At 44.2% G+C, this 14,666-nt stretch overlaps 1 protein-coding gene across 5 annotated transcripts in view; it reads right to left on the reverse strand.

Moving 5' to 3' along the window:
• Positions 1-14,666, reverse strand: part of SPEG (striated muscle enriched protein kinase) — a 130,888-nt gene that overhangs the window by 6,250 nt on the left and 109,972 nt on the right. For all 5 annotated transcript variants that reach the window (XM_060687850.2, XM_060687851.2, XM_087881614.1 and 2 more), the window contains 9 exons: positions 11,849-14,036; positions 10,627-10,782; positions 9,400-9,516; positions 7,524-7,691; positions 7,267-7,389; positions 5,994-6,158; positions 4,470-5,196; positions 1,982-2,221; positions 1,006-1,229 (listed from right to left, as the gene is read on the reverse strand). In XM_060687850.2, the coding sequence (XP_060543833.2) occupies positions 1,006-1,229; positions 1,982-2,221; positions 4,470-5,196; positions 5,994-6,158; positions 7,267-7,389; positions 7,524-7,691; positions 9,400-9,516; positions 10,627-10,782; positions 11,849-14,036 (4,108 nt within the window). The remainder of the gene's footprint in view (positions 1-1,005; positions 1,230-1,981; positions 2,222-4,469; positions 5,197-5,993; positions 6,159-7,266; positions 7,390-7,523; positions 7,692-9,399; positions 9,517-10,626; positions 10,783-11,848; positions 14,037-14,666) is intronic.

Genomic DNA, 14,666 nt, shown 5'->3' on the forward strand with positions numbered 1-14,666 from the left:
AAATAATTCAAACAGGAATGTTGCATGTATGAATTGTGGGGGGTTTTCCATGCCTTGAGGTTTTTACCTACGGGAAGATATCTAAAACCTTAGCAGGAGGGTGTTTGGTTGGCAGCACCAGCAAAGTCATTCCTCCATTTCTCAATGTCAACCATGCAGAAGAATAGCATTTTTACCTCCGCTCTGGGCAGGATGGGACCAACTTAGAATTAGGGTCTCACCAAAGGCTCTGCAGCTAACTTTTGTAGTTCTTTCCTTCCTGCTCTGCTTTCAGTCTCCTTAGCAATCTGATTGTTTGCAACTCCATTCCATTACGGTACCTACATTTCTAGATCAACCTAGGTATCTCCAAGGCTTAGTTCACATCATGCCTTTTCCACAAATCTCTTCGGCCAAAAAATGCTTTTAAAAGTAAAAAAAAAAAAGCCTCTGATGAGCGTGCGGCTCAGCTGGGATCGTCAAAGGCTTTTAAAAGAAAAAAACCCTTTCTTTCTTTTAAATGCTTCTGACGATCCCAGCTGAGTTGCCTGATCAGCAGAGGTTTTTTAAAAAAGCCTCTGCCGATCAGGCAACTCAGCTGGGATCGTCAGAGCCTTTTGAAAGCATTTTTTTACAACCTCTTCGCCTTTACTTTTAAAAGTAAAAAAAAAAAAATTGGCCATGCCCACCCAGTCACATTACCCCACCACCACCAAGCCACGCCCACAGAACCGGTAGTAACAAATTTTAGATTTCACCACTGATATATATATATATATATATCTCATATATATATATATATATATATATATATATATATATATATATATATATATATATATATATATATATATATATATATATATCTACACACATATCTGTCTTCTTAAGTTTTCGCGGGTGTGTATATGCAAAAAATTAAAATTTCGGGTGTTTTCCCGCGTCATGTTAACGCGGGAAATTTTAATTTTTTGCATACACACACACATATATATATACATACATACATATATAATACAGACTCACCCATATATTCTAGAGTGCCAACACGGCGCCCTAGCTGTCGCAAAACCATTGGATTGTACATCTGGGCACTACCAAAGTCAATAATTTTTACTAAGTTTGTGGTGGAAACAATGATGTTCTCAGGCTTCAGGTCAAGGTGAATGATATGTCGTCCATGAAGATATTCTAGACCTTGAAGGATCTGTGTTATATACCCCACCACATCATCCTCTGAATATCGGAACCTGCAGGCATAGAAATGAAATTAACGGGATGGTTGGGAATTCAAAAATCAATCCCAGATGTACGTCCTAGTATAATTATACCATACTGCCTATTTGAAAACAATTAGACCTTAAATCAGCACATTGGAGATTTTTTTTTTTGCCAGCCTTCATCCACCCCTTCTAGTTGTAAGCCACCCTGAGTCTCCGGAGAATGGCGGCATATAAATCAAATTAAAAAAAAAAGAAGTATATTGAGAGTATTCCCAATCTGTGGCAACAACATTGCCATGATGTTGTTCAATCATGGTCATCGTATTACAGTATAGTTGGTCGTCATCATATTATATAACTATTTTAAAATAAACGTAATGCTCCTTCCTGCCTTGAGGAGGTGAGATTTACATTTTTCAAATTATGACCTTGCTAGTATTTCTGCTTGAATATCAGTTTAACCAGTTTATGTTTTACGTGCTTGGATCAAGCAGAAACGTTCCTTGCAATTCAGCGGCTGAGAGGTATAAGCATCTTATTTAATTGCCCTGCCTTGAATAAATGATGATCTCCATTATCAATTTCCCTGCTAATTAAATCCGGTTCAGGCTAACAGCCAACATGTTGTGATCATATTCTTTCAAAACTCTTTAATCTTGGACTGGTAATATTTCCTTATGGAATTCTCTACTTGCTGTCCAAATCCTGCAGGTTCCTGTTTGCCTGTCTTGGACACAAACAATCCGAAGTCTCTTTCTCAGCTTTTGCCCCCAACAAACCTGTCAACAAGGTGGAAGAGGATCTCTTTCCCGGTGCAATATTCTGCTATCAGCACCAGATAGCGAGGAGTAATGTAAGCTTCGTGGAGAGTCATGATGCGTTCATGGTGAAGGCCCTTAAGGATCTCATACTCCTGCAGGACATTTTGCTTGCCTTCTGCCTCATAGGGTACAATTTTGGCCATAAAACGCTTGCCTGTGGCATTCTCCTTACATTCCCGGATCACTCCAAAACGGCCTCTATACAGAAATATGTAATATACATTTAGTGCATGGCTGGATGCTAGGGCTACCTTCACATGCAAAATCTATCGGTCGGGAGTCCAGGGCCATTCCTTGTAAAAACTTGGTGAATCGATATTGACTAGCTTTACTTATAATTGGCATTACAACTTGCTAGAGAAACCAGAAGGGTGAATTATGCATTCTGTTCATCACACTTCTTTTTGATATCCTAACATGTGTAATCCAGGGGTGAAATTCAGCAGGTTCTGACAGGTTCTGGAGAACCGGTAGTGGAAATTTTGAGTAGTTCAGAGAACCAGCAAATACCACCTCTGGCTGGCCCCAGAGTGGGGTGGGAATGGAGATTTTGCAATATCCTTCCCCTGCTACGCCCACCAAGTCACGCCCACAGAACCAGTAGTAAAAAAATTTGGATTTCACCACTGGTGTAATCCCATACAGAACCCATTAAAGAGGTGGAGATAAATATTATGGACATTATAAAGGATAATACAAAACAAGAAACAGGAAATGCAAATCACTTTTTTTTATTTGTCTCTCCTACAAAAAACATCTGAGGTTGTTTTGAGCTTTACTACTCAAGAACAATGTTGAAAAAGCTTAGTTAAAGAAAAGGGTGTGCAATGTGCAGCCTATCATATGAACCAGTGGTCGGTTCCTCCCGGTTCAGCCTGGTTCTCCCGAGCCAGTAGCAGTGACGATATGACGTCACCGAACCGGTTCTGCCCCCGCCCGCTCCCTCCCCCACCCCGCATTATTCTTACCTTTTATTTGGCCCTATCCCCAATCTATTGCTACATCCTGAGTCCCAGCTAATGGCTAGAGGGAAAAAAAACTGTTTAAACTCTTGCTGCGGGGCTTCAAAGGGCTGCCCTACAGCTGATCAGTGTTAAAAGAAAACAAATGAGTAGATCAGTGCCTGCAAAAATACATGAGTAGATCAGTGCCTGCAAAAATAAATGGGTAGACCAGTGCCTGCAAAAAATAAATGGGTAGATCAGTACAGCTCTGCAAGCAGTTAAAAGCCTGGTAGACCAGTACCTCTGCTAAATCCTAAATAATTTTCACATGACCATCAAGCCACACCCACAAAATAAGCCACGCCCACAGAACCGGTAGTAAAAAATTTTAGAACCCACCCCTGATGTGAACTCCTTGCAAACTGATGTTTGTAATACAGAACTATAGGTCAATAATCCCTACAGATCTTGAGAGATTAGCAACAGATTTCACATGGTTACTCACAAATTCCCTGACAGCTGGGGGGGTTGTAGTCTTATAAATATTCCTAATGCGGCAACTGGGTATATTTGTTCTTAAAAAGTATGAGAATCCCTCTTCAAGTACCTTAAAAGATGGCAGAAAGATGTTTTTCCTTCCTAAAGTGCAGGGTACGAAATTATGGTAAATTATGAAATAGCAAATTCCCACTGAATATTAAGAAAAATGGGTAAAGCAATTCATCAGTGAACCCATTTACCCATCGAGGGATTGATTTCCCCTTTGCTAGATTTGTTCAAGAAGAAGCTGAACAAATCAAGACAGATATTTTAATCTGGATTCCTGCATTTACTAAGGGATGTGATGAACCAAATTATCCCTTGACTAATCCATGAAACAAACAACAGAGGGGAAACTTCTTTGGAGTTCAGTTCACAGGACTGCAATGATTTGAGAGCTACAAGATCTATTCAGCTCAATCAGCCCCACTTTGCCATGGTACAAAACCCTCTGTTATAATTTACTGTGGTTTGAAGCTGCATACCATCTAAAACATCATATTGCAGAAATAACTCCATGAAAGATTTCAATCTCAGCAGTGGTAGGTTTCACAAATTTTTACTACCGGTTCTGTGGATGTGGCTTGATGGGCGTGGTATGGCTTGGTGAGCATGGCTTGGTGGGCGTGGCAGGGGAAGGTTACTACAAAATCCCCATTTCCTCCAGCTGGGACTCGGGAGGCAGAGAATAAATGGGGGCAGGGCCAGTCAGAGGTGGTATTTACAGGTTCTCCGAACTACTGAAAATTTCCACTACCGGTTCTTCAGAACCGGTCAGAACCTGCTGAAACCCACCTCTGAATCTCAGTCTCTGGGATCTCTGGTCAAAAAGCTCCAAGGGAAAGGAAAAATGTCAACTTATGAGCCTATTGGACAACTCACTTGCACGTGAAACACTGGGCTAAATGGCCCAAGGTATGATTCAGTATAAGGCAGCTTTGTTATTGGTGTGAATAGCTTACCTCGCTTTCTCATCCAAGAAGGTGTATGGTTTTTGAGGAACTCCTTGGCGCAATGCGGATTCATCTTTTGAAGTAAGACTGCCCTGGGCTCCACTACTAGTATCCTTACTGGAGGAAATGTTCCGCCTTAGAAAACGTGTGTGTGAAGGCATTTCTTCTGTGGTGGGGGTGACTGAGAGGCTAGGGGCATCATCTGTTGTGATAGGTGGTCTTGGTGGGATGGAGACAAAAGAGGTGACAACATATGGCACGGTTTTAGGAGAGATGGTCCCTGGTGAGTCCACTGTGGAAGTTGGAAGTGCAGGCTGAACTGGGGAGCACTTGGAGACAGAAGAACTAGGGGATGATGTTGGGGCAAGCAAAACTTTGGTGGTAGTTGAGACATTATGGGTGGTGAGGGAAGATGCTGTCCTGGAAGGCTTTGATGTTGATTCTGGGAAAGGAGCCTTTGTCATAGATGGACCTTCCAAAGAGGAGGAATCCTGGGAAGATGGAAGGAGGGCTGTAATTGGGAGCTTTTCTTTCTCGGAATCCATAGATGTCTCCTCAGTGGCTTGAATCACTTGTGGCCCAGGAGGAACCTGTCCTAAAACTGGCTCGGGGGTCGACAGAGGACCTGTGCTTTTCATCATTGGCTGGGAAGTCTGATCAGGAAGTGTCTGAGTAGATCTGGTTGAAGCTCTTCTAGTCTTCTTGGCAGGAAGACCTGAATGGGTAGCTGTGGGTTCTGAATGGGAAGGGGAAAAAAAAACCAAATGTGAAAGATTCTAAGATCACTTTGCTTCCAAAAGTCAGTGTGAGAATGCCGAGTTCCTCTCCAAAATAGGAATGCCAACAGTGAAGGAAGGAAGGAATGCTCTCTGTATTAAAGACAGATGCATTTTGCTACCCTGGGACAGACTTGTAATCAGTTGAAGGCATAATCCAGAATGTGGAATTATATGACAAGCACTAGCCATACAAGATAGAACAAGGGGTTGGCTGTTATAAGAAAAAAGCTTGATGAGATACCACCAAACAACCTCTACTGGTATCTCTTTTGCCTCCTGCTTTCTGAATTACCCACAGAAGGACGTCTCAAGAACTGTATCACCATGAAGGGGCGTTGTGGGAGGGAGAGAGGATTAAGTTTAAAGACATGAATAGAAAGCAAAGGTATTGCCACCCTGCAGCAAGATAGGCAGCAAGCAAATTTAATAAATAAGTCAAATAAATAAAAAGGTATGTTAACAACAGAAGAGAAATTGCCACTTCAGAAAGATAGAAGCAGTGCAAATCTTATTTTTAATGTGAGTACCATCAAATACAGAACAGGAAAATTCCCATCCATCCAGATAACTGACTCATCATGTTTTTCCCCCCCTCCCTCTCAGTCCTTTTTGTTAAATGTTATCTTTTTGACTGTAAATTGGAGGATAAGGACTTTTTTATTATGTATACTTGTAAATGGTTCTGGGCATTTTATTTCACCGAAGAAATAATGTAACCTAACATCATTTAACATGAGCCTTTTGTCCTTCTCACCTGCACTCTCAATGAATACTTTCCCTGAAGGGTTGCTGTATGGGCCTTGTCCAGCCTTGTTGGCACAGGCAACACGGAACTTGATGGTGTTTCCAACAGGAAGATCTGTTGCATTGAAGTAGCAGTCAGCAATGCCTGCGCTAATTGTTTTCCAATCATGTTCTCCTGAAGGAGAGAGAAAAAGGAGTTTTATATATATATATATTTTAAAAAAGTAGATGCTATGAATGGTCTTGACTGTCATGTTTCATGCCACCTTAAGGACCTCAATCATTTTCAATCACATATAATTTCCTTTGCAAATCGGATGTGAATATGAGCCTGGTACATAGATCGGTGGTCAAATGAAAGTGCAAAGGCTGTGCCAAACAAGAAAATGTTTCTAGTCTCAGAAACCTCCAGCATTTCATTTAGATGGATTTTGTTTTTGGTCACTGGTCAGAATCTGGTCTTCATACTTGGACTTAGTCCATTGAATCAGAGATAGCAATGGCAATATCACTTAGACATATATACCACTTCACAGCCCTCTCTAAGCAGTTTACAGAGTCAGCATATTGCCCCCAACAATTTGGGCCCACATTTTACCCACCTAGGAAAGAGGGAAAGCTGAGTCAACCTTGAGCCTGGTGGGATTTGAACTGCCAAACTGCAGTCAGACAGCAGTCAGCAGAAGTAGCCTGCAGTACTGCACTCTAACCACTGTACCACCGTGGCTCATAACCCACAACCCCAGAGTTCTTTCTGTCACCAAATTTCAGAAACACGGTTGCTAAAAATTGACAACATGTTTTTTTCCCATTCCGAAGCAGGAAACACCTAAGCTGCAATGTAACAGGCAGTTAACTAATACTTTGATTTAAACTGCAAAGAACCATATCCCCCAAATGCAAAAAAACCACCCCTTCCTATATATGATGGCTCTGCGCCACTGCTCTTTTCACTGTGGCTTCCCCACACCCCTTCCCCAAAATGGTGTGAATATCAGCCACGGAAGAGTTGCACAACAAATGAGTTTTACTGAATGCAAAGAGCTAGAGAAGGGAGATCAGGAAACCCATCCTCTCTTCTCTGTGTTGTATTACCAGTAGTTTGGAAAAGAAGAGAAAAATCAGAGCAGATAGGAGGGGGGCAAGCAATTAGTAACAGACTTGTTAGAAAGAGACAGAATTCTTCAAAAAATATATATATATATGCAAGAATGCTTCAGGTATTTGTTGACGAGAACAGCTGTTCTTGAGAATCTCTGCAGCGACATCCAATAGGTGCGTACCATCTATCTTGCGTTCCAGTGTGTATGTGCAGGGCGCCTGAGTGTCTGCTGGCCTCCACAGCACCAGGACTGTGTTCCTGTACTTTTGAGGGATTTCTGGAGTGCCTGGTCTCCCAGGAAGACCTGTTCCAAATGGGTTTTAAAAAGGAGAATGAACTGAGCGACATGAAACAGCAACTGTATATACGGCAGAGATATAAATATTGATTTGGGTGGGTGGGGGGGAATTTTTAAAGAAAACCTTTGTTTATTCTTACGTGCCACAGCAATGGTGCAGGAACTAGTTGCAGTGCCCAAGGCATTGGTAGCATTACATTCATACAGGCCTGCGTCTTTCTTGGAGACTTTGGAAATGGTAAGTAGCTGACGGCCATCCTTACATGCCACAATATTAAGAACTCCCTCTGAAACCAAGGCACGTTTATCTGTGGAAGACAGAAAATAGTCCATTCAACCAAACTAGGGACTTTGATGATTCAGTCTGCTCTTCATCAGATTTTCATATTTATGCTCCATTGCTATTGTTTCCCAGATCTGATAGCAATGTATCCAAACATATAAGATTGATACAAAGTTAAAACACATCCGTCCCCATGCCTTTGAACTTTCCCAGGTGGATTTGGTCCAGGGGTGAAATCCAGCAGGTTCTAACAGGTTCTGGAGAACCGGTAACGGAAATTTTGAGTAGTTCGGAGAACTGGCAAATACCACCTCTGGCTGGCCCCAGAATGAGGTGGGAATGGAGATTTTGCAATATCCTTCCCCCAGAAGTGGGGAGGGATTGGGGATTTTGCAGTATCCTTCCCCTGGAATGTGGTGGGAATGGAGATTTTGCAATATCCTTCCCCCAGAAGTGGGGAGGGATTGGGGATTTTGAGTATCCTTCCCCTGGAGTGGGATGGGAATGGAGATTTTGCAATATCCTTCCCCTGCCATGCCCACCAAGCCACGCCCACAGAACCGGTAGGGAACAAATTTGGATTTCACCCCTGATTTGGTCTAACACTGAGTGACTACAGAAGTAGCTTTACAGGACATGCTTAACATGGTCATTTCTAGATCAGGATCAGTCCTCAAATAACCTAAAGCAATCCCGCATTATTGGTATTAAATTAGCTACTTTGTATCATGTGAACTCAGAAGAGTGGTCAATTGAGTTGATTCTCCTGTCCATCCCACAGATTTAGAAACCTTATAAGAATGGGGTTTTTCTTTTTAAAATCTATTACTTTACTTTTCTTTGTTTTTAGTCCCATATATGCACACATGTTTAATCACATATAGGTGCATGCACCCACACAGAGGGGTATAAAATTACAGGGACATTATTACAGGGACACAAAATTACAGGGAGGGACATTATAAATACCATAAAAGAGAGAAGGACATTGGCGAAGATGACTGTTGTCCATATAACAAAGGCTATTTACATTCCACTGGCTGTGTGCTACATCACAGAGAAAACCAGGGGTCACGGAGACTGAGTTAGTCGTCTCATGTAAACACACCCAGAAAGTTGGATTTAACAGAAAGGGCTTGTTGTTCTTGATGCAATTTAATTCTGGATTCCAACTCTTTGCAGTCATTGGGATGGCAGTTCAGGCCAAGGATTTAAGACTTGTGCCATAACATTCTAATTGCTTCCCCCACTCCCTACAGTTGTGTTCCCTTTCTGTTAAATTTTAATTCAGTGATGAAATTCCAAGGCTGAATATTTACTAAGCTCGGCCAGCATTGCTATCGCTTGCAGCCACCACAACCTATGGCTGAGTTTGCAGAGGATGATGGGAGTTTTGTACTCCCACACATTTGGAGAACACTAGACTGGAGATAGTCCTTGTAAGGCAACTCAGAATGAATCAGCTTCCCCCTTTCTTGACTTGGGATCTGGGGAGCTCCTTGGCAGGGGTGGGTTCTACTTACCTCCGCTACCTGCTCGCAACAGGAGCGCGCGCACTTCTGCGCATGCACAGATCATTCATGATGACGTCCGGGTGGGTGGGCGGAGCCTCCCGCCACCGTTACTACCAGTTCGCAAGAACCGGACCGAACCAGGAGCAACCCACCACTGCTCCTTGGCCTAACACAGCCCACATGCAGGATGCGTGTCTCTCTTTGTGGTGCAGAACTTACCTTTCATCCACAGAATGCAAGGGACAGGGCTGGCGGCAGGGAGGCAGCAAAGTTGCACCGCCTCTCCCTCCAACAATACCTGGTCCTTTAATTTTATGTGGAAAACAGGAGGGAAATCTGGTAGGAAAACAGATAAAAGGTATTCATTGGAAAAGGCTGTGAAATACCACCTGGTTGGTACTAAAGGACTTGGCAGGAATCTAGTTCTTATTACTGGGATAGGAATAATTCCCTCTAGTGAAGGCAGGTAATTTTACAATCCTCAACCTCTTTCTTGACCCCCTTCCTGAAGTGCAGCCATAAAACGTAAGTGGCAAATCATACAAAATTGCAATGCAGCTTCCTGCCAATTTCTGATGGGAAAAACTGAAGAGGCGAACTCTGTTGGAAAGAACTTAATGCACCTAAAATAGCTAGAAAAAGACAAAACAGAACAGAAACAATAAAAAAAATATATCCTTAAAGTTGGGAGGAAGAAAAGAAAAACAAAAACGGCTCCATCCCCTTACATGACATCTTAATGTCCCTCCCCTGGTGAAAAATAATGTTATAATAATGTAATGAAGTACAGGTCCCAGTTGCAAGCAAACAAACCAAAAAAAACACCCCTGCTGTACAACTTCAGGTGATGAAAGAAATGGGGGAAAAAAAATACCTCAAGCTGGAGCCTTCAGTATTGTGATGCTTCCTGCAACTGTGAAAACTTTCTAATACAGCCAGGGGTGGGCTGCTGGGGGTTTAGAGGGGTTCGGAAGAACCTCTAGCTAAGATTATCTGCAGTTCAGAGAACCCCCAAATCCCAGTCCTGGCTGGATCCACCCATCCTGCCCCGCCCCTCCCAGGAGTCCCCACGCGGCCCATTTTGGATGCAGGTAAGTGCAGGGTGCTCGGAGGCTCAGGGAGGACGAAAAACAGGCCTACCGGAAGTTCAGGAAGGGCCCTTTTCTGGCCTCCAAAGGGCCTCCGAAGCCTGGGGAGGCCATTTTTTCCCTCCCAGAGGCTCAAAGAAAGCCTCTGGAGTCCAGGAAGGGCAAAAAGCCCCCCCCTCCCCACGCACCGCTGTGGTGCAGGAGGCCAATTAGGCCACACCCACCATGGCCATGCCCACCCAGCAACTGGGCAGAGAACCCCTTGCTAAAATTTTTGAAGCCCACCCCTGAATACAACAAAATAGAAGTGAGCAGATCAGGAGCGCTCCCTCCCTGACAGCAAATGACACAAACATACCCGATTCACTGAGCATGTAAGGTTGACTGACAATAACAACACCTTCCCCTCTCAGGCTGGCAGGGAGGTTGGGCTGAGAGGCCACTTTGTCCCTCTTGGCACGGGATAAACTCCAGCGTTCCCAACGAGAGCTGCGGCGTTGGCCATCATTGGAAACTGTAGGGGCAACAAACATGGGCTGGCTCTTTCTTGATCAGAACCACAGAATTAACCTGGATTTCCTTCTGATGAATCTGCGAAACCGTGGCTTACTCACACTTGCTACATATATACTCTACTTCCCCATAGCCATACTTTATTCTTTTGTATACCCAGTTCTTCACTCTTACCTTTCAGCTCAGAGAGATCTGGCTTCCCTAAATTCATAACACAGGAGATGCTACTTATAATTCTCCTTGGGGTGTCAAAGTCTCTCCTGGGCTTTTACTTAATTGCATGTGGTAGCCATCATTCCCAAAAAACAGAAAGCCTGGGAAATACCGGTACTTTCTCATATTTTTCTTATTGTGAATTGTGCCCTCCCAAAACTTTTTGGGACTGAATAATCCTTGATTATATTTTGTGCTGGTTGGAACTTATGGGGTAGAGTGCAAAACACATGGAGGACTCATAATGATCTATCAAGTTCTAGATGGCAAAATAAAAATAAAACAAAACATCTATGCAGGTCAGATGAAGGCTTATCACACTGCGTTTGCATAGTATGCTGAATGTGTCAGTGTTAACCATGGCTAGTTTTTTGCAAACCATCATCAACCATGAGAATGAGAACCATGAGAATTTATGGTTTAGTGTATTATGTGAACGCCCAAAATAGTTAATTCAGCAATCGTGCTTAGGGTATTGCGCACTAAGCTACAATGTTGGCTGCTAGACTATATCATTTCAATGTGCAATGATATATATGGCCGGGGAATATTTCAATATGGTCACAAAAAGTGCCTATACTTGCAAAATTAACATGTTGCTTACATTGTTCTTCCCTGATAAGTCTTCGGGAATAAAGATTATTTGAATATGGTGAAGGATGTGAATCCTTATTTATTTATTTAGTTAGTTCAATTTATATGCCGCCTTTCTCCGGAGACTCAGGGCGGCTTGCCCTGAGTCCTATCAAACTCATCTTACAAAATGTAGAATGCCCTTAGATATAGATCTGCCTGCCCATAAATTCAATTTGCAATCTTTCCCTTCCCATCCCAGGTAATGACTTGTAGCTCACCATTGCCTGTAGACGACTCATACTGGAACGATTCTGTGGAGGGGACTTTAGCAGACTGGGCTGCCAGCTGGTTCTGTGGGATGCCCACCTGGCGCAAGTTTTCACCCTCAGAGGTTGCACGGCGTATCTGAGAGAGAAAGGGAGCTCTCTTCTCAAGCTGCCGGGCACGGTCCCCAGTAGCAACAGACTGGTCGTCATCAGCCTGTTGCTGTGAGTGGCTACGTAGATGTGTGGAGAGGCGGCCTACTTTACTTCCAATCTTCCGGCGTATAGCCATGACAGGGGATTCACTGGAGCCAGGCTCGGATTGCTGACCCTCTGTGTCCTTTTTGTCCTTGGACGCCAGGCCCCAAGAAGGTCTGCGCCCCTGGCCCATACCCCCTGTGTCCTCCTCCTTGACCTTCTTTCTCTCAGCAGGGGGAGTGCGACGCAGGCGCATCGACATTCTGCGAATGAAGCCTCCTTCCTTCTCCACTTCATGCAAGTCCTGTACTGAACGAGAGCGTGCTCCTAGCTGCTTGGGGGCCGAAGACTTGGAAAATTCTAGCGGAGCCCCCACTGGTCCTGGTCGATAAATGCCTTCTTCCTGCACCAGGGGCTTGGCCAGGTGCCGCTCCTCAGATCTGGAGATTAGCTTGTAGCCTCTGCTGAAGGAGCCTTCCCTGCCTCTCTTGAATTTGGCTTCAAAGACTTCTTCAGAGTCAATGTCGGCAATATGCCCAGATGAGGAGGGAAGTTCTTTCTCTTTGCCGGAGACCACAGCAGAGGGTGGCACTTCTGTGGGGGATTGCTGAGGCACGCCTTCAGGAGCAGCAGTGGAAGGTTCAGCGGCCTCCCTCTGAGGGCTTTGGGAAGATTCACCAGCCAAGGACTTCATGACATCAGCATAAGCAGAACGTTTTGGAGCAGAGCTGCCGGGGATGGGTGAGATTTTCCTGGATGGTATTGATTCCCGTTTGGAGCTCATGGCTTTCCCAGCCACTGGAGTATCAGGTTTGGCAAATCTGGCTGATGGCTTCTCCTCAGACTGTCTGGGGATAGGTCTCCTCAGGCTAGACCTAGTGAGGGACTTAGTTCCTACCTCCATCTCAAGGCTGGGGACCTTGGAGAGAGCCTCATGTGGTGTGTGAGGCCGGGACTCATTCAGTGCTGAGAGGGATGGGGTCTCTTTTAATTTCTGAGTCTCTGCCTGTGCCAAGGGGATTTCCAATGGTGCCCCAGAACGCCGGTGCAGGATGACAGGCTCCCCATCGCCCTGGCTGAAGGAGCTACTTTTTTGGAGGAGGCGCCCCTCTGGGGGCAAATGCTGTGGGGCTGTCTCACTAGAGGCTGCACGCACCATCTTATGCCCTGGGGACAGCTGTTTTTCTAACCGGGGAGGCCTTGGGACCTTCTTCTCAAGGCCAAGGGTCTCCAACAGGGGCCCCCGCAAGCCACTCAGTTTGCCATCCACAGGACTCCCTCGCAGTAAGCGCTGGCGCATAAGCTCCAGACGCTGAGCATATTCTTCCTCAGGGAGGCCACCTTTCCTATGATACAATGTGCCAGGGCTGGGGCTGCGACGGGGCAGTTCCATGGAGGATGCTTTGGTCAAGATTGGACGTGAGGGGGACTCAGCTTCATCTGAGGGCAGGTTGAGCAAAAGGGCACTATCTGCAGAACTGCCTCGGCGCAACCCCCCCTTCTGTGAGGCTTTGTCAGAAGTGTCTGGAGACTCCAGGCTGGAGCCTTTCTTCAGTGTTCTCCTTTTCTCTGGCCTTTTCTGGACGTCACTAGTCTCCTCTTCAAAAGAGCCCAGTGCTTCAGCCTCCGTGGAACGTTTTTGGGGCAACTTGCTCTTATGCTTCCTCACAGATGACTCTACATCTTCCTTTCTCTTGGTTCCTCTCTGCTCTTCATCCTGCCAATCCATGGATGTATCCTCCTCCGTCGGAGCCCCATCTGGACTTACAGACTCCTCCTCTGTGGGAATCTCAGTCAGGGACATGCGAGAACCGGAAAATTCAGGCTGGTGGGGCATGGGAATATAGGGCAGCTCTTCAGGGTCATCAGAATCTGAAGAAGAGGATAGGACTGATGTTTCCTTTAGGAGACGTGGCACAGCAATAGATAAGTGTGTGGATGTGTCCTCTAGAAGCTCAGGGATAGGTCGTGGCACCATGTTACACTTGTAGCTAATCTGGGAGCGCTGTGTAAAAAAAAAAGTATAGGAAGGACAAAAAGAAAGAATGAGCAGGAACTCTGACAAAAATATATAAATCTTCCACCTCTTTGGTTGCTGTGCCTATCCAGTAATAGTATCCCCCATCCTGTTTTGTACAGACTAAGCAGATAAAATATTTGCTAGGCTAAAATATTTTTTCAAGACCTATTTAAATAGAATAAGCTACCCATTCTTAAAACAACACAATTTTGGTCAGCCTTGGAAAAAGTAAACATGTCTTTTACAAAAGTTTGTACTTTCTGTGCATTAACTTTTTCTAAAGATGTCCATGAAAAACATATGAGAAGTGCAATAAAAAATAGACAGTAAAAACTACATGACTTATCAGCATTCCTGGTCATCAGAAGTTAGATTTGCAACTGAAGATCATTGACCAGCTAACAGTGCAGTTCTGTATTTTGATCTTTGCTAGTTAGTGGCTATCCACTGACTTTTCTAACTTATTGTTTTATAGTCTTTCGTATCAAATTTAGCTACTTTTTGTGTATATCTCTCTGAATGCTGTCACTACGTATTTTAAAGATAAATAAAATATAATTTAGAATACTTATCAGTTGGGTATGAGTGAGAAATTGTATTGGGGGAGAGGAAAAG

This window comes from Pantherophis guttatus, chromosome 1 (genome assembly GCF_059756535.1).
Source record: "Pantherophis guttatus breed Tessera chromosome 1, ASM5975653v1, whole genome shotgun sequence".
NCBI classification, from domain to species: Eukaryota; Metazoa; Chordata; class Lepidosauria; order Squamata; family Colubridae; genus Pantherophis; species Pantherophis guttatus.